This window comes from Scardinius erythrophthalmus, assembly GCF_964197995.2.
Source record: "Scardinius erythrophthalmus genome assembly, chromosome: 2".
NCBI classification, from domain to species: Eukaryota; Metazoa; Chordata; class Actinopteri; order Cypriniformes; family Leuciscidae; genus Scardinius; species Scardinius erythrophthalmus.
In genome coordinates this window covers 45,232,485-45,250,923 of record NC_138222.1, presented here as the reverse complement: position 1 = coordinate 45,250,923, position 18,439 = coordinate 45,232,485, and the positions used below count along the sequence as shown (strand labels likewise).

At 39.8% G+C, this 18,439-nt stretch overlaps 1 protein-coding gene across 2 annotated transcripts in view; it reads right to left on the bottom strand.

Moving 5' to 3' along the window:
- dennd2b (DENN domain containing 2B) overlaps positions 1-18,439 on the bottom strand; it is a 62,170-nt gene that overhangs the window by 31,758 nt on the left and 11,973 nt on the right. For both annotated transcript variants that reach the window (XM_081354417.1, XM_081354418.1), the window contains exons 2-3: positions 11,871-11,966; positions 6,032-7,285 (exon numbers count right to left, since the gene is read on the bottom strand). In XM_081354417.1, coding sequence (XP_081210543.1) covers positions 6,032-7,285; positions 11,871-11,944 — 1,328 coding nt within the window. In that variant the 5' untranslated portion in view covers positions 11,945-11,966. The remainder of the gene's footprint in view (positions 1-6,031; positions 7,286-11,870; positions 11,967-18,439) is intronic.

Genomic DNA, 18,439 nt, shown 5'->3' with positions numbered 1-18,439 from the left:
ATATGATACGCACTTTATGGCGTGTAATACGCACGCACGCACTCCTCACCCCTAATCCTAACCAAGTATTTTCAGTGCGTAGCATATACACGCAATAAAGTGCGTCTCCGTCTTCCCGACAGTACACAATCACTCGGGCGCTTAGTCGACAAAGTAACAGGAGGACAGTGCAAAATGGTGTGATATGGCCTGTTGAGGCTTTTTTTTATTTGTTTATAAAAGGACAGTTTTGCCTGTTATGGAATGTATCACTATTTTTTGCCTGAGCCTAATGTTTAATAATTTTTGAAGTGCAATTTTGTTTACATCCATTTTATTTATTGTTTTTGTTATTTATTCAAGTGAATTTTTTTGTTAACAGACACTGAGAGTCCATTGCTTTTATTGTTTTTGGTTGTCTTGTTAATTTTTTGTGGATATTTAAAATGTTTTCCGTTTTCAATGTTTAATATTCTTTAGAAATAAAAGTTTATAGATCTTTGAAAAGGTGTACCTGCATTATTATGCCATTATCATTATATTAGATGAAAATGGTCTCAGAACGAAAATATTATCGTTTATCGCAATAATTTCTTGGACAATTTATCGTCCAGCAAAATTTGTTATCGTGACAGGCCTATTCATGGGTGGTTCATGTTCTCGCATGGGAACATGTCCATGTCGGCACAAGGGTCGTGACTCTCCTTTCTCGTAAATCCTTGAGTCCCCTTTGTTGTTGCCCAGCCGCCGCTTGTGTGTAAAAGCATAGCTGCGGGTCTGCTCAACACTTTGGGAGACCAAGGGTTACAGCGAGAACTTTCTGCCGGGTATTCCAACGCGAAGCATGCCTCGCCCTGCCCCCGTGCCTTTCTTCCCGGAAGTGCATGAAGAGCTTTGGCAGTATGGAGGTACATTAATACAAAAATCTGTTCAAAATGTTTCCTCTCTCTCTACCCTCGACTGTGGGGCAGTCAGGGGGTTCGTGGGAATTCCCCAGTTGGAGTGTGCAATGGTCTGTCCAGCAATTGCGGTGCATTTAAGCCTGTAAAGTGACGCCACCTGGAGAAATCATCCGTGGCTCCCGTCCGGCGACGGTGAGACAATGGCAGCTCTGGCTGCTAAGCCTCACAGTGTCGCTGGACAGACCATCTCTGCCTTGCATACAATGGCCATCCTGCAGGCCAAAGCACTCAATGCACGAGGGTAGTTCTGAGCCGGGGTTGATGCAAGAACTGTGCACGGTGACTGACCATGCCCTCTAGGGCCAATGGCCCAACTGGACCTGGTTCCCAGAACTGACGATCCTTGCGACAGCACGTCCCTGGCGGATCCCTCTGAGAAAGGACCTGTTTTCTCAGAGATGGGGCACTATGTGGCATCTGCGTCCAGACCTCTGGAACCTCCACGTGTGGTCTCTGGACGGGACGCAGAGGACTAAAGTGACCTACCGCCAGCGGTAGTTGACACTATAAGCATCTTTTGCAGCGATTTTTGTGTGAGCATATCAGTGAACACCCCTGACCACTCGGTGAGTTTCACGTCTTTGTAATCGAAAGTTTAATGCGTTTTAGGAAGGATTGTTCCAGTGCCCATAGGCTGCCATTGTGTAGGTGGGGGGGAGAAGCGAAATAAACCTAAAATTCTCGGGACAGCAGCATGTGTCCACATTTTTATCTCAACCGTTCTATTTCATCAGAAACGATCTGTAAACAGGGCTTTAAGTGTAAAATACCGAACTTGTCCTTTAAGGACATTAAGGACAGATGGGAACCCTGCAATTGACGGAAATCCGTCATAGGCTCGCTGCAATTAACGGAAATCCATTGTAGCGATCGAGAACTGTCACACCACGATGCCATTGATGGCAGGTCACTGGGAAAGCACAACCTGATCATCAGGTTCCTAAGAGGTGCCAGGAGGTTAAATCCTCCCAAGCCGCACCTAATACCCTCCTGTGACCTCTAAGTCATCCTTTCGGGTCTACAGAGAGCTCCATAGAGCACCTAGAGTCATTTGAGATCAAAATCCTGTTTTTAAAGACAGTTCCTGACCGTGCTCGCTTCCTTCAAGAGGGTGGGGGACCTGCAGGCATTTTCAGTGAGTGAATCGTGCTTAGTTTGGGCCGGCCCTGTCTGACACCATCCTGAGACCCCGACCCGGATACGTGCTTCAGCTTAGAGCAACTCTTTGTCTGCTTGGAGGTCAGTAGAAGGGAAAGGCTGTCTCCAAACAGAGGTTGACCCACAGGATAGATGTGGAGCCATGCCCCCTTAGGGTGAGAGCTCACTTCACTCGGGGTGTTGCTTTCTCTTGGACAATGGCGCATGGCGCGTCTCTGGTAGACATTTGCAGAGCTGCGGGCTGGGTGACACCTAACACATTTGCGAGATTCTATAATCTCCGAGTGGAGCCAGTCTCTTCCTGTGTGTTGGGTACAAACACACCCAACACACCGTTGGCTCTGTGTCTCGCTTGCGGCGTCATTCCCCTCTAACAGGGGGATATAAGCGCCTACTTGTAACTGCAGAGATCTTCCATTTGAAGCAGTGCCCCACGGGTCAATCCATATGTATAATCTCCACACGTTACCTCCCTTCGGGCAGGCTGTGGTCTCTCTGTAGTGTTCCCCTCTTTTGTTATTGGGCATGCTTCCCCAGTGTTAACAACATTGGTTATGGCTGGGAACAATGGGAATTGAAATCCAAAGCACTCTTCCCCATGAAATGTCACAATAAAGGAACAGCAGTTATGACCATTCCCACAGTAAGTCCTGTCCCTTTCATCCCGAATGGTATGGACGCCTTCCCCTCGGGCTTACTTGGGGTGCTGGGTAGGTTACTATATTGTGAGAGCAGTTGCCAAAAGGGCATGCGGCAGCTTGTCTGTATCTGCGTCTCCAACACTCGTAACACAGTTCAGTGGCTATGGCGCTTTTCATAGGGACGCCATGACGTCAGTCCGACTTAACGTTGAACGTGACTGACTGAATGGGAACGTCTAGGTTTCTATTTTCTAAAGTATTCCCTGAAGGAGACATTGAATGGCCAGGATCCCTGTCTCAGCTCCTCGGCAAAACATGAATGAAGTGAGTAATGCCAGTCATATTTATACCCGTATTTATGGGTAGGTGTGACTAGGCATGCAAATCTCACTGGCCAATGTCCATTGGCTTATTTGTTACCACTTGGAGGTGATTGGGCTCCCAGGTGAGACCCCATGACGTCAGTCCGACGTAAAGTCTCCGTTCCCTCCTTCAGGGAAGGGGGGTTACATTAGTAACCTAGACGTTCTCCATCACGAGAATCTGGCAGCTCTCCATACCCAGTAACTGGGTTAAACAATCTTTGTGCCAAAGATCATTCACAAGGCCATGAGGAATATGAGCTATAAACAACATGAGAGCCCTCAAAAAAGCCAAAAAAGCAGCACCATGAAGCAGTGTTATATCAATTTAACAAGAGGAGATGAAGCAATGTCTCTGAGGTCTTTGAACCTCCAAAAACATTTAATTTTTTGCATTTTACTGGTGGGTTTCTAAAAATGAACTCAAAAGTGTTTTATGGAACTGTTGAAGTTATTGTTCATGCTATTTTTGGACTTCTGAACTAAATTCGGAAAATTAAACATTAATATATAGCATTGACTAATTCAGCAGTATCAGTTTGAATCTCAATGTGAAGATAAAAGAAGGGAAAAAGATGATGTGTGCCATTCACAGAACAATTGTGTAACATTTGAAAAAGCAACAAATTCACCTAATATGGTAAAATTATGAAACCCTGAGAAAACTAGCATCTCCATGTTGATCTCTGCTAGCCGTCAAATGCCTGACAGGAAATTTCATTTTGCTTACTTGATTTGTAACATAAGAATCTGTGAAACTGTAGAGGCCAATTCACTGTGAGAGACTATTAAGTAAGAAACAAAAGCCAATATTTCAAAGTCCAGAGCTATATCAACAAAACAAATGCTTGGCCTGTGGTCCTCATCCTTTTCAACATTCTTGGGACAAGTTTTATACACTTCATTATCCAAGAAAAATAAATGATCTCTTGTTCGTGGGGGAACCGACTAAGTGGAAGTACACAAATTCAGTGCTTCTCAGTCATTTTCTGACATGTTATTTCTTTCTCCAACACAAATCTGTCTGTCTAGTCTTTAGTTTGGACTTATTGGAGGTTTACATCTAGATATTAGATACGTTTAAATATGACAAATTTCCATAAAACAGTACTATGACATGTACTACAACAACATGGAGCAATGTAGACAAACAAAAAGTTACACCGCTGAATCTAGGGAAAAGCTATGGTGTTTTAAATAATACTTCACCTAAAAGTTCTCTCATTATTTACTACTCATGTATTTCCAAACATTTAATCGTTTGACTGTATTGCTGTAACGATTCCTTGATTTAAGTCGAGTACTCGATTTAAAAAAATCCTCGATTGCAATTTACCCGTGTCGAGTCACCGGCAAAATACCGGAAGTGGCGTGTACACAGACGAGAATCCATGAACCGCATTATTACACTGTTTTCTAAGGCTACAATTTACAATAGTGCTAGTGCATAATGCTATTGTGAAATCACAAAGGCTGCGATTCAGTTAAATAAATTGCACAAGGCTTTAATTATTTACATGCGTGCAGATTACATGTTAAAATTACCTCAGCTCCGTTCCCAGTGATTGGTGCTCCACGCAAACTCAGTATCTGCATGTGCTGTTTGTTTAGATTTCCAATAACGTGCATTTGGGAATGCAAAAAGTCGGACGCGGTTTGTGTTTCATAGTTGCAATGTTATCATTTATAAGCGTGGAGCGACTCGGGTTTCTCCAACTCCATCTCTGCATGCTTTGAGTTTGGGTTGCTTAACGTTCATGTGGGAACACATGTGTGCGCTATTTCACAAGATTTGTAACGTAACTCATTTGTAAAATCTATGCCAGCACAGGAGAATACATAAATATGTTTCTAAATATGCAAATTGTTGTTCATCGCGATTTCAAAATAAAAGTTTAAACTCTCGCTCTGAGTTTGCATGTTTTGATGTGTTCTTGTTCAAAAATTTACAGCGGCTGTTGCATTTCTATCGTATAGAATTGACCAAATATTAAAGGTTAAGTGGACATTTGAATTAAATGTTGTTTGGCCAATATTAAACAAGGATTTGATCATGCCATAGTGCAACAACAACTAACACCAGGCCGTTGGCGCCATCTGCAGGCATTTGTTATAGTAATGTACAAGTTATAAGTTATGTTAATATTAGTTTATATCATTTATTTTACATTGTGTATTTTAACAGTGTTGTTCAATAAAACCCATATCATTACTTACTTTGATACTTTATTTGAACGAATTTGTATTGCTTGTTATTATAAATTAGTATTTTAAGTCATTTTTAAAGGCTGTTGTTTAACTTGATCTCTTTTTTTTCCACTTTTTTTTATCCGATTAATCGATGAAATAATCTGTAGAATACTCGATTACTAAAATAATTGACTGAAAATCTTTCCCTGCACCACAGCTCTAATATCTCATTCACATTCAAAACACCATTTTGACATCAGAATGGCATTGGTTCTTGTGCAGTATGAATAAGTAATTTGTTAAATTAATGAATGCAACTGTAAAATACATCTTCAGGCAGCATCCCTGCAAAGGAGATGTGACAGATGCTGTTTTCGTGGGAAAACAATGTACAACAAACCGAAATATATGTTAGAAGACTTGGAATATAGCACATGGCAACTGTATGCTTGCATTGTATGAAAAATATCAAATTAAATATTCTCCTAAACATTTTTATATAGGTTGAAGGTACCTATTAAGCATCACAGTTAGTAAACGTAAGGTTATCCGTTTGATCCTCACAAGGAGCAAGCCCTGAGCCATCACCATTGTGCCCTTGAGCAAAACACTTGTCCCCAACTTACGTTGTGTATCTGTTACATGATTCTGTGGATAAATTAATCTGCTAAATAGCTACATACTACTATACGGACAAGCATGCCATTCATCCACTGTTGAAGATAATCATGTTTCTCACCTATCTTGAGTCTTCTTAGGCAAGCTTTCATCTGTCTTGGAATTTCTCATTATAGCAGGTGCTGGGGTGGAAGGAAGTGGAGGTGGAGATTCAGCGTTGGGAGGTAGTCCATTACCAGGCAACAAGCCTCTGTGATTCCGGTTGGCATCATACTCAAATGTTCGTTTGGGTTTGGGCAAAGGGTTCACTGTAATTCCTGAAGAGTCCTGTGCAGTAGGGAGTTCTGGGCTCTCTGATCTGGTAGAGCTGATGCTGAATCTCTGCTTGAGCTTAGAAAGTCTATCAGAGCCTGGAGAAGCTTCAGGTTCTGTGGCCACAGAACAGATGCTGCTCCGCTTGCTGCCACAAGTGCTGTCCAAGTCCTCAATCCCACTGATAGTGAAAGACTTCTGTCTGGACTTGTCAAGGCCGTAGCAATTGCTAAGATACTGTGGTGGGGACGAAGAGGGACTTTCCTTTAATACCTGTTCAATTTTTTTTATGCGGCTGAGCACGGCTGAGGTCTCCTTGCGTGCCGAAAGCGTGCGGAGGAAAATCCCTGAGGACTCTGTCTTTGAAGGCCTTTTCTGGAACCTTAGAGGAGCTTCTCGATCCGATACATGCTCATCTTCTTCAGTCTCAGGGTAGGAGCACTCAGAAAATGCTGTGCTCATCCTCCTCACACCCTTAAAGTCAAAGGTCTTCTCGCTGCAGGGTGAGGACAGCAGACTTGGACAACCCTCGCTCCCACCTCCAGGCCTCTTCTCCAGGCAAAGGCTCATCCTAGGCAGAGCCGCCTTCCGACCCTCCCATTCCGAGATCTTTTTGCGTATGGCGACGGATGAGGCGCAGGTCCCAGTACAACTAAGTGAGAGTGTGCGCTTGTGCCCAAGCTTGGTGGTAGGTCCTACTGAAAGAGTACTCCAACTGAGGGGTCCAGTATTCAATCCATCCCCCACAGGGGGGGTCTGTTGTGGCTGGTTCTCCTTCTGATCTTGGTTATCACTGCTTGGAGGCTTATGGATGGTGAGCCTCTTGTCCAGACAGCTAATGCTCCTAGATTTGGTGAGCCTGCTTTGACATTCAAAGTCAGTGGAGAGAGAGGCGCCACTCCTCAAGTTGGCAGTCTTACAGCTCCAGTTCTTTTGGGTCCAGAGTTTAGTGTCAGCTTTAGCGTACCTTCCTGGCTGACTGGTGTCCTCACTGCCAGTGAGATGAGAGGAGCCTGGCTCTTTTCCAGTAGTAAGAATTGGAGGCGAGGACACAGATTGACACCTGAAACAAAAGTAAATCAGCAGAAAGATTAAGAAATCCTAAAAAAAAGTATGCTTGGCACAGAAGAGTGTTATATCCTCACAAACACTTACTATGAATAAGAACACAAAAATACTAGTTACTACAAAATGTGTTATAATCAGAACAAGTAACATAATACTACAAGTAATGCAAAAGGAGAACTTTAAAAGTGATTTCAGATAAAAGGAAATGTTAGTTGTCTAATATGGGAAAGAACAACAATCTGACATAAATTTGGCAGTATCGAATCCTTCACATCAGTGGCGGCTGCTGGTTTTCAAAGAGGGGAAGCTCATTTTCAGCCTACATCATAAAAATTGTCCATTTATTTATACGTAAATTCTGCCCTACGTTCCTTTTCAAGAAAATGCTCTGTGACCCTGTCGTACCAACTAGGCGTCTTTTCCAGTGACTTGACCAGTGTCCTCTCAATGGCCAGCAGGCCAAGAAAAAGGTTGCAGCAGTTTGTCTTTCGACTACACTTGCAAAATCCGCGATGGGACTGAGCTTGAATAGCTTCAGCGTCAGCAACTTTTTATAGTACAAAATTGCTGTCAATCAAAAGGAGATGCAGTCTTTCGACAGACCCTCCAATCATCACGCAGAAGCCCGGAGTCCAGGCCAGCCCACTCCTCCATTCACGCCCAGAGACGCTGAGCGTCCGTGGGCGGGACATTAATCGCAGCATTTATCCAATGACCGTCTAGTTTCGAAGCACTGAAAAAAACTGTTCAAAGCAGCCCCATTGAAGTCAATGGACGCTAGGCTTCAACAGTGAAGTGCAATGTGACGCTACGGGAATGTATGAGAAGGAAATCGAGTCAGCCGACCTGCTATTATGTAGCTGATTCTGAACGAACTCGTCTTCGAGATGAACGTGTTCTAACGCATTTTTAGTCAATAAAATGTTACCACAATAGTACATATTTGACCATTAATTTTTTGACATTATAGGGGAAGCCGAGCTTCCCTTGCAGTCTTAAAGAAATCCCCACTTTTACACATCAAGCCAACGTAAACAGAATTACAAATCATTCCACACAATCATTTTGAAGAACATTTATATGGACCTCCCAAACAAAAAACATTGAAACTATTAAACTTGAGGGATATAAATGAACTTACCCTCACTAACCCTCAGCTTTTTTTCTTAGACGCATGTCCTCTGTAGCAACTGTTTGTTTCTCTTTGCCTACATGGCATCCTCAGGCCGATTGTTCACTCAGCAATCAGACACTTCTCACTGCTGAGCAATGATATTAAAGACCTTGCTGACCTCATTTCAGTCTCCTCAGACACACAAACACTTTCTCATCCACCTCAAAATCGAATGCCGCTCATGAGCTTCCAGGAACTAGAAATCGACTTGGCCCACACCTCAGTGAAATTGAGGCAGGCAGATCTGATGTCACAGCGGTGGTAAGAATAACAAGTTGAAGCTGGGAGGAAGCCAAGAGTATGATCCAGGGTGCAGGTTGGGACAGATCAACCAAAAACCTCACCATAACGCCCTTCCCATGAAAAAGGGCAGAGAAACCCCATGCCCACCTGCAGTCTCGCAGGTGTTGCATTGAAATAAGTGTACAGTCATCCCCCCACATTTACAGTACAATATACAGCACCACCAAATATTACAAGCAGACAAACTTGCACAATCTGTTGTTCCCAATTTTCAAAAAAAATCTAATTAATTTTACATACCAAACACAGTTCTGTTTTAAATTGTCAAAAGGTTCACCCAACACAGGCATTAACTCTATAAAATCAATTTTACTTTATCAAAAAGAAAAAAGAAAACACTATATTCTACATTACCATCTACAGTAGAGAAGGGCAAATATGATAAAAAAACAAACAAGTATTTAATATAAATATAAAAACATATATACTACTGTTCAAAAGTTTGGGGTCAGGGATTGTTTGGGATTGTTTATTCAGCAAGGATGCATTAAATAGTTCAAAAGTGACAGTAAAGACTTTTACACTGTTCCAAAAAAATCTATTTCACATTAATGCTGTTCTTTTGGCATGGCTTTCAAAGAAAATATTAAGCATCACAGCTGTTTTCATGATATTATGGTATCTTCAGCTGAGTTAAATCTTTCATCATGACTGGCATAATAAACTTGTATTTCAAAATCATGTACACAAAAGTGCTGATTCAGAAGGGAATTAAAGAAAAGGGTATAATACTTCCTCTGAAGATAAAGCTGTAGGCCTCTTTGCATGAAAAGGTGACAGGAAAATGTCATATCTGAGTCTGACTGTAATGTGTGTTAAAGCAGATTCTTTAGGTTAAACCTTTACAATGGATCCCCGGCCTGAGAAAAAAAAAAAAACAGTCTTATCCTGGCTAATCAAAGGGGAGGGATGGACAGATGCCAAATCTGTCAAAAGGAGATGGAGGATATTGTTTAGGAGGACACTTTTTGCATCAAGGCTGGTGTTTACAGCACAATTAAAGTTATATAATCTTTGGTCAGATGTTTTCTATAGAATAACACTGCATATCTAAATATGTCTCCACAACTGTCTGGACAAAGACTCCAACAAAGCATAAATTATTGTTTTTATAACTGCAGTATTAGGCTCATGTAAAATCCTTTGCTCAAAGAAAAGCATCAGTTTGAGAATGCTTTCATTGAATCCGCCATGAGTTTGTGTCTGTGGTCTGACGAGGTTCTCTGAGAGGCCGGACAGGGCCAGTAAAAACAAGGCCAGATCTGGGGAAGCCAGCTGGTCTGGCCACACATGGACCGAGTGGGATGCCAGAGCTGGTTTGGCTCTTTCTGGGTCTTGAGGGCAATGTCAACCACAGGCCATTTCCTGTTGGAAAGCTGTGCCAGGATGGTGAAACTATGAGGTTCCAGGAACACACATCAAAAGAAATATGTCAAGCCCAGATCCAGTGGGTTCTCCCCCACAAAAATGTGGATATTTCATCTGTGATTGAATTATTTTTTCAGCTATTATCTTTGCTATAAAAAGGGCATATTCTCAGTGCAAGGCCTACCTACCGCCATCCTCATCTGACATAAATCTGCTTCTTCAGCATTCTCCTATGCTTGTGATTTACAGCTGAAGCCGTATTATCCATGTCTAGGAAGAGAGGCTAGCAAAAACTATGCCATCATTTTCCCCACACACTTCTTTGCATAAATCACAATTTACTTTGATAAATATTTCTGACATCAGAGAGTATTCAAAGGTAATTATGAAAGTAACTCCTCTCACTCTTCAAAGACGTTCTTCACTTGTTCTGATAGCAACTGCAAAGATCCATAGTTAAGCAAAGGCCACAAATAGAACAAAGCCTCTTTTTCTAATCAACTTCCTGGCTTTTACTCATAACCAGGATGTTTACTTTAGCTTTGTATACAACAGTTTGGCCTATGAAGCATCAATGGACTCATATGTCTATTTCAGCAACTCCTCAATTATGGATAAAAGATTTGGTTATCATAAGCAGTCGTTGCCGATGAATATTTAGGCAAGCTGTGGAATGGAAAAAATTTACCAACTAGAGCTGTCAAATCTAGCACATCTAGCTATGAATATACAAAATAAAATCTTCATTCTGCATAAAGAGTAAATGTGAATTGCAACAAAAACAACGGTCCAGATTTGTTTCTGATACATTGATCCTCTAAATCTCAATCTCAGAACAGAGCTAAAATAAAAATTATGTTCTAAATTAAACTAGTATTATTAAGCCCTGTTCACACCAAGAAAGATATCTATAAAGTGTCCACGCCAATGGATGATAGCATTCTGTCCATTATAAGAGCGCACTACAGTTATGTAGCCTGCTGCTTTTAATGGTCAAGTTTCTTTAAATTCGTGTAGATTCAGATTGGCTGTCAATGTTTTTACTGTTAATCAGCTGGGAAAAAATCATTCTGAAAGTGATTCCAGCAATATTGTTCCTCTATGTTGTTATCATTATAGCTGTGGTGTGGCCTTTGCTATTCTTATTAGATGGTTTCTTAAAACTTTATAGTTAAACTAGTATTAGTTTTCATCCTAGCTGTGAAAGGGCCCAGTAAGCAATAGCCGTCATTTCACCTTCTCGGTTAACTATTATAGACCCGATATAGTCCGGCTATGAGTAACCCACTTCTAGCCAAAATAACCTTGAATTTGGTTACATGTCGTTTTTGCCAAAATAACTTGTGAGATGTATGATATTCCATTATGTAGCCTAAGCAAAGTCAACAGTTACAAGGTGTTTGGTTAAATTTCGTTGACGTGTTCTATGCGTAGCCTGTGCGTCTATTATTGGGCTATGGTTAGACGTCTATTAAATTTTCACTGACATCCCACATTTCGTATTGTTTTAGCCTAGACGTAAGGGCTGTGTTTGGAAGGATATTGGACATGTTTTAAAAGCAAAATTGCTTGCTGGGGGCCTTTAGGAGGTACTGTACATCACAACTTACAATAGTGATAACGTCATTTTGTGTCACTGTTTTACCACAATGGTCACAAACAATAGCTTCCTGTAAATAACTGAAAAAGCACAAACAATGGACAAAAACTGCTGACTCATCATCATGACTCTCACCTGTCTGAGTTTTCCTGTGGATCTTTAGCCGCTCCTGATCTCGGTGCAGTTTTGGAGCTCTTGTTGGCAGTCATCTCCCTCTGACAGCTCCCTCACCTGATTAAAAAAAAGTTACTTTCATAAGAAAGCTGCATCATGACCTTTAAAGTAAATGTACTATGATTATACAAATACTGAAAATTTCTGCACTGCGACCATAAACCAGCCGATCTCTCTCTATGAACAAGACAAGATGTATTAAATGCAGATGTATTCAATTTGACCTGAAAACATATTCAATGAACAATGTAGAGAGCGAACTGGCTATGCATAGTGGGAAACTAGCCTATTCTTTCTAGTGATTTGAAATTCTTGGCCCACAAGACAAGACTAACTCATGGATTAACCCTGACTGGCAAATATGAGTCAAAACACAACAAATATGGACCTTGATCTCTACAAAAGAGCAGCAGTATTATCCCTGTCATGTAAATAAATCTCTGACCCTCACAAAAAATCCAAACAGCCCCAGCATGTTTCAAGAGAAGAGTGGGTTTGTGTTTTTAGATGCAGGTAATAAATCCTGTTTAAGATACTGAGGTATAACGTCATACCACATATCATTAGGAGAAAGAAATACATGCCAGCTTAAAAACAGATGTCTACATTCATAAAAAAGACTCTGCATGAAAAAGTTGCTGCCATGAGGTTGACAGGGCATTGCTATATTGTTGCTGAAGTAATCTAATTGATTTTTAGCACGTTGCTTTGCAATTACTACGGTGTTATGGGTGGTTGCTAGGGTATTATGGTCAATTCCTTACTGGCCCAAGTAAAAAAAAGAAGCCCAACCCAGTCTCTGCTTTAGCATATAGAATTTTCTGGCCCATTTTATTAACTGTCAGGTGAAAATCCTGAACTACAGTGTATCCCCTAGAAAAGTAAGTATAAAGCAAATATTGGTTTTAGGTTTTTAAGGGTTTTCTTTCCGACCCCCAGGTTTGAGCAATAATAATAGTAATTCTTGCCAAGCACCACTAATAATAGCAACATTAAATTGTGAACTGATTTGTACAACCCCAGAATATGCAGTCTAAAGAATGGCAGCACAAAGACCTGAAGGTAATTACAGAGCCGGTTTACATGGCCTGTTAGTATAAGAGAGGTTCTAAAAAAATCTGTTTGTAGAATCAGAGATCCATGCCAAGTGCCTTTAGTCTATGAAGCAATGTTTGGAGTGTGTTTGTCTTAACGTCTGTTTGAATAGAGTAGCCAAGATTAACAAAGCTGAGCTAGTCTCTTGGCTCATTAAATAGTGATTGCTTTTTCCCATGAACATTTGCACCTTAGGACTAAAAAAAACCTGTTTAATGACAGATATTAGTTTTACAAGCTGGGTCAGGGAGTTGTGGTTTTGGGAGCTTTGAGCACACTGGGACTCAGGTTGGTTGTTGAGAGAGGGAAGGGGGCTGGTTTTTCATTTTGTCAGTTGAAGCCATAACAAGACTTGAAAATCTTTGATGAGCAGTAAATCAGATTTAAAAGGCCATGCTTAGCACAGCAAGTCCCTTGAATGATTTTGGATGAACAGATCTTCTTCATTTGACTCTATATCCCAAAAACTATTAAAAGGAATATTCTGGACTAAATACAAATTAAGCTCAACCGACAGAACTTGCGGCATAATGTTGATTAGAAAAACTTGCACAAGTCCTCCTCTTCTTTAAAAAAGGCAAAAATCTGGGTTACAGTGAAGCACTAAACATCAAATCACTTTTGTCATAATGTTAACATGATTTTAGTGTGCAAAAAAATAAATCATTAACCTTATGTGTTATATCCAATTCTACAACTTTTTGAAAAACAACTTCACAACAGGTCACAGTTTTTAACAGAATAATTATTTTTTTTATAAAATTATAAATTGTAATCTAAAATTATATTCTCTGCTTTTTAATTGGCAATTGGCCAAACAACTGACCTAAAATTACTACTGTTGTAAGTGCCTCATCATAACAGATTGTTGCTCTTTTTTTAAGGAAACAAGGGACAAATGATCTATTGTGGTAATTAGGGCTGTCACTAACAATGATTTTGGTAATCGAGTAATCATTTGATTATTGTGATGATTAATCAGATAATTTCTTTTTTGTGCTAAAAAAAATAGACCTAAGTGAAAATAGCCTTTACATTTATTTAACATACATATAAAACAACAATGAGCCAATAATAATTGGTCAAAGTAATAACATAAAACAAGTAAGATATATGGGTTTTATTGGTTTTATGAACAATCATCCTAAAATGCATAATGTAATAGCCTACATAATATACACATAATCAACTTTATGTACATTAAGTAATTAATGCCTGCAGAGGGTGCCAACGGCCTGGTGATTGTTTTAGTGACACTTTACAGCATGTTCAAATCCTTGTTCAATATTGGCTGAACAACATTTAATTAAAATGTCCACTTAATCTTTAATATTTGGCCACTTCTTTACAATAGAAATGCTACAGCCACCGTCATTTCTTGAATAAGATGTGGACATGTAAGGGTTTGAACTTTTATTTTGAAATCGAGAAAATATTGATGTATTCTCCTGTGTTGGCGTAGGTTTATAAATGATTTACGTTACAAATCTGGTGAAATGAAATGATGCACGTTGTGATCCCAGATGTTATAAACAACCTAACGCAGCAAAAATGCAAAGACAGTGTTTTTTAACCGAGCTGCTGAGATGCGCAACCATACTAAAATGTAATGATATAGGCCTACATGTAAATGATAACACTGCAACACTTCGCTATGAAACACAAAGCGCGTCAGACTTTATAAGCGTTCCCGAATGCATGTTATTGGAAACCCAAATAAGCAGCACATGCAGAGACTGAGTTCGTGTAGAGCATTTACTGTTAACAGTATTAACAGAGTCGCTCTGAGACGCTCCAAGACCTGGATGAAACGTGTAACCTGCATGTATGCAAAATAATTTAAGCGTCGAGCTTCACTCTAAAACCTGCAGTGCATATATTAATTTAACTAAATCGCAGCGTTTGTGATTTCAAAATGGCACTTATGCTTTATTATGTATAGCATATGCTATATCGTGCAGCCTTATAAAACGGTTTAATAATGCGGTTCATGGATTCTCATCCGTGGAATGGGCCACTTATTTTGCAGGTTAATCGACACGGGTAAATTGCAATCGAGGATTTTTTTTTAAATCGAGCACTCGAATTTAATCGAGGAATCATGACAACCCTAGTAATCTACAAATAGCCTACTTAAAGTTGAAATCTAACGAAAGTAGCAACAAATATTTTCTTCCATGTTGTAATAAATTTATAATAAAGAAATAAATTTAGTACGGTGTCTTGGTTCTATCATCGTTGGTAATTGGATGAAGGCAGATCTAAATGCTTGCAGTCAATTGTAAGAAAGAGGTGGGGTTTAAGGTCTATTTGATTGAAGAAGTCCGGCACCAGAGAAAAGTCTGTTGTTTGACCCGGATGATCAAGTTATGACATTTTGATTAAGAATTACACAGTTAAAAAAAAAAAAAAAGAAAAAAAAAAGAAACATGAATGGCTGAAACAAAATAATACGTTTCAATGCTAATTCATTCACAGTAAGGTCAATTGCATGCATTTCGGAAAGAAATGTGAATTTCCATTTACTGCCAACTTTAACTTGTATTGAATCCAGAGTTTCCTTTTAACATAACTATGATCTCAGATGTTCTCCTCACCACAATCACAAGCTCTTCACACCAACACACACACACAACCATTGCAAACTGTCTTCACGCCAAGAGACATCTTAACTAGCCACCCCTCACAACCACAGTGCCATGTGCATACCACTTGCCACTTCCTCCCATCAATTAGAGGGCCTCATCAGAGACCGAAGTGGGAAGAAATTATCTTCCATATGCAGAAGGAACACCTCCCGTCTTGGCATGCGTTCACTCGTACTGCTGTTTATGGTTTATAAGGAGGTCAATATTACAAGCACTCAGAGGGGGCTGGGTGTAACTGGGTGCACAGGGGGCTTGTTTACAGGAAGTTGTTGTATGTAGTAGTCGGTCAACCAGCAGCAAAACTAAAAGCCCAACAGAGACAGATGAGAGGAGAGACAGCATTCCTTCTGTCAGCCATTTCCTGTTTCAGAGGACTGCAAAGAACATGCATCTTCATTTTCAATCTTACTGGAGGGCCCTCTAACCGCTCATATTCAGACTTCTGTAGTTTATTTTCAACCTTGATGAATTATTGATAATATCTTGATTTCTTCTGCTATAATACCACTAAATGGGCACTGTCAATGCTGTCCTGTGATTTATCACTAATGTAGCTTAGAAACTCAACAGTTATAGCATAGATTTTTCTACTTTTGAAGTAACTACAACCCACAGCTTCACAATTAATAGAGAGATTAATTCACACACGCAATCACTCTCTCATTAATGCATTCAAATAAATGTAGGCTACTCTCATTGTGCTAATTTATCTGTAGCTGGTTTAGAACGAGCAGAAATCTGTAAGAAATGTTACGACCGTCAACCAAAGACAAAATAACTGCGAGAAAGTGAGCTGTTATGTAGGAGCAATCACACTGTGGACAGCGCCATGACATTTGCCTTAGCTCTGCACAAGGCAATCCGAGTTCGAGTCCCGGTTCAATTATTTTAAAATCACAAAGATAAAGAAATGCACTCTTTCATTAGAAATAAAATATCCCACATTTAATAGTTTAGCATATTTACAGTACAAACCTTGTCAGTGAACTATAAACGGGGGGAAACAAAGCAAAAAAAATAAATAATCTTTCATTAATCGTAATCGGGGTAAAATGTTCAATTAATCGAGATTTTGCTCATATTTACAGCCCTAAATGGTGAAGATTCCAGTGGCAATGATTTAACAAGGTTCATACAAATGAAATAATCTATCTTGTTAGACACTGAGTTGAAAAGTCTGATGGGAGGTCTTTACTTCAGTAACAGTTGACTTTCCCACAGCTTTGTTTGCAACAAAATCAGCTGCCCTAAGGTTACTTTTGACTTACAGTGCATTGATTACCATAGAAAATTTCCAGCTGAAAACTTCAAAAGGTTGTTGTTATTTTTACAAAAATCACTATAGCTGCAAATAAAAGATAAAGTTATGACCAAACATAACTGAAAATGAAAATATTTTCTTTTCTATGACCTGGGAGGCGAAATTTTTCCGGAACCTATTTTTTCCAACCAGACTGAATATTTTTACTGAGCTGTTGAAAGGTGAACAGCTGTAAAAATAAAGCAGGCTGAACATGGAAATATTGTCCACTATCGAAGCATCACTATCATTGAGACTGCAGAGCACTTTTTCTTCCAAAAAGCACAATACAAAATTCAGTACTTAAAATTACAATTAAAGGTGCATTAGGTGATCTGGGAAAGGCTAACTTTAGCCTGCTAACATTGAAAGCATACAATCCCACCCCCCCCCCCCACCCCCCCTATACAAATCACCGTCCTTAGCCACACCTCCTCCAAAACACATGAAAGCACACAGACCAGAAAAGAGACGGCCAGAGGCAACGTTATTGGATTACATCATGTGTCATTCACAGGTGAGAAAACTTTACAGTACAGAGAGTAACAGTACTACAATAACGAACATAAACAACTGATTGCCTCCAATTCTCGCTCTGTTTAGCCTACAGCTTGAACAATCTGATGACGTATGATGCACAGTGGTATGCAAATGCACGTTGACTGACAGGGAACATGTGCTTTTATTTCATTCAGACCGAATGCAAATAATTGAACTAACATTTTATGGTCCTACGCCTTCCACAGACAATATTTATAAAAATACATTTAGACCACTTAACATAGTGATTGCTATGTGAGGAGACTTTCAACCAGCATAACAAAAAATATTTCTGAAGAGAATCTTGCACCTTTAAACTAAAAGATACTGAAAGGTTTTGGATACAGAATTGTTGATGTAGTTCAGAAAAGTAAAAGTAATTTCTTCATAAAACGAGTTATGACTTGCAAACTGACTGAGACGTATAACCTGCTTATGTCAAGGAATACTGAAGGGAAAAAAGACCTGCTGAGTGTGATTGACAATCTGCTTATTAAAGATGCTGTTCCACATCAGTCTGCTCTGCATGGATGACTGCAAAGAAGCAGGGTTTGTTCCAACAATGTATCACTAAAACATAAAATGTAATTACCATAGCCATGAACTCATAATGCCGGCATACAAGCATTACAACATATTGATTTCACAGGAAACGACGGTCATATTTATTTTAGCTTGCTCACTAAAAGCTGGCATCATTAAACATTCATCAATATGATTCATTACTCCAGTTTCCATGTTTAATATGCTAACCATGTGACTCCTTCATCAGCACAGTGGCACCGTTTCAGTGAGAAACAATCATCTCTTTCTCTCAGATATTGATCTACAACAGGAAGAGCAAGAGCTGCTCCCATTTCTCAGAGAAACTGCCAGAAAACCACATAAGCTTAAAAATTCATACTGGATATATTGTAAAAGACAATAAATGATTTATGTTTATTTAG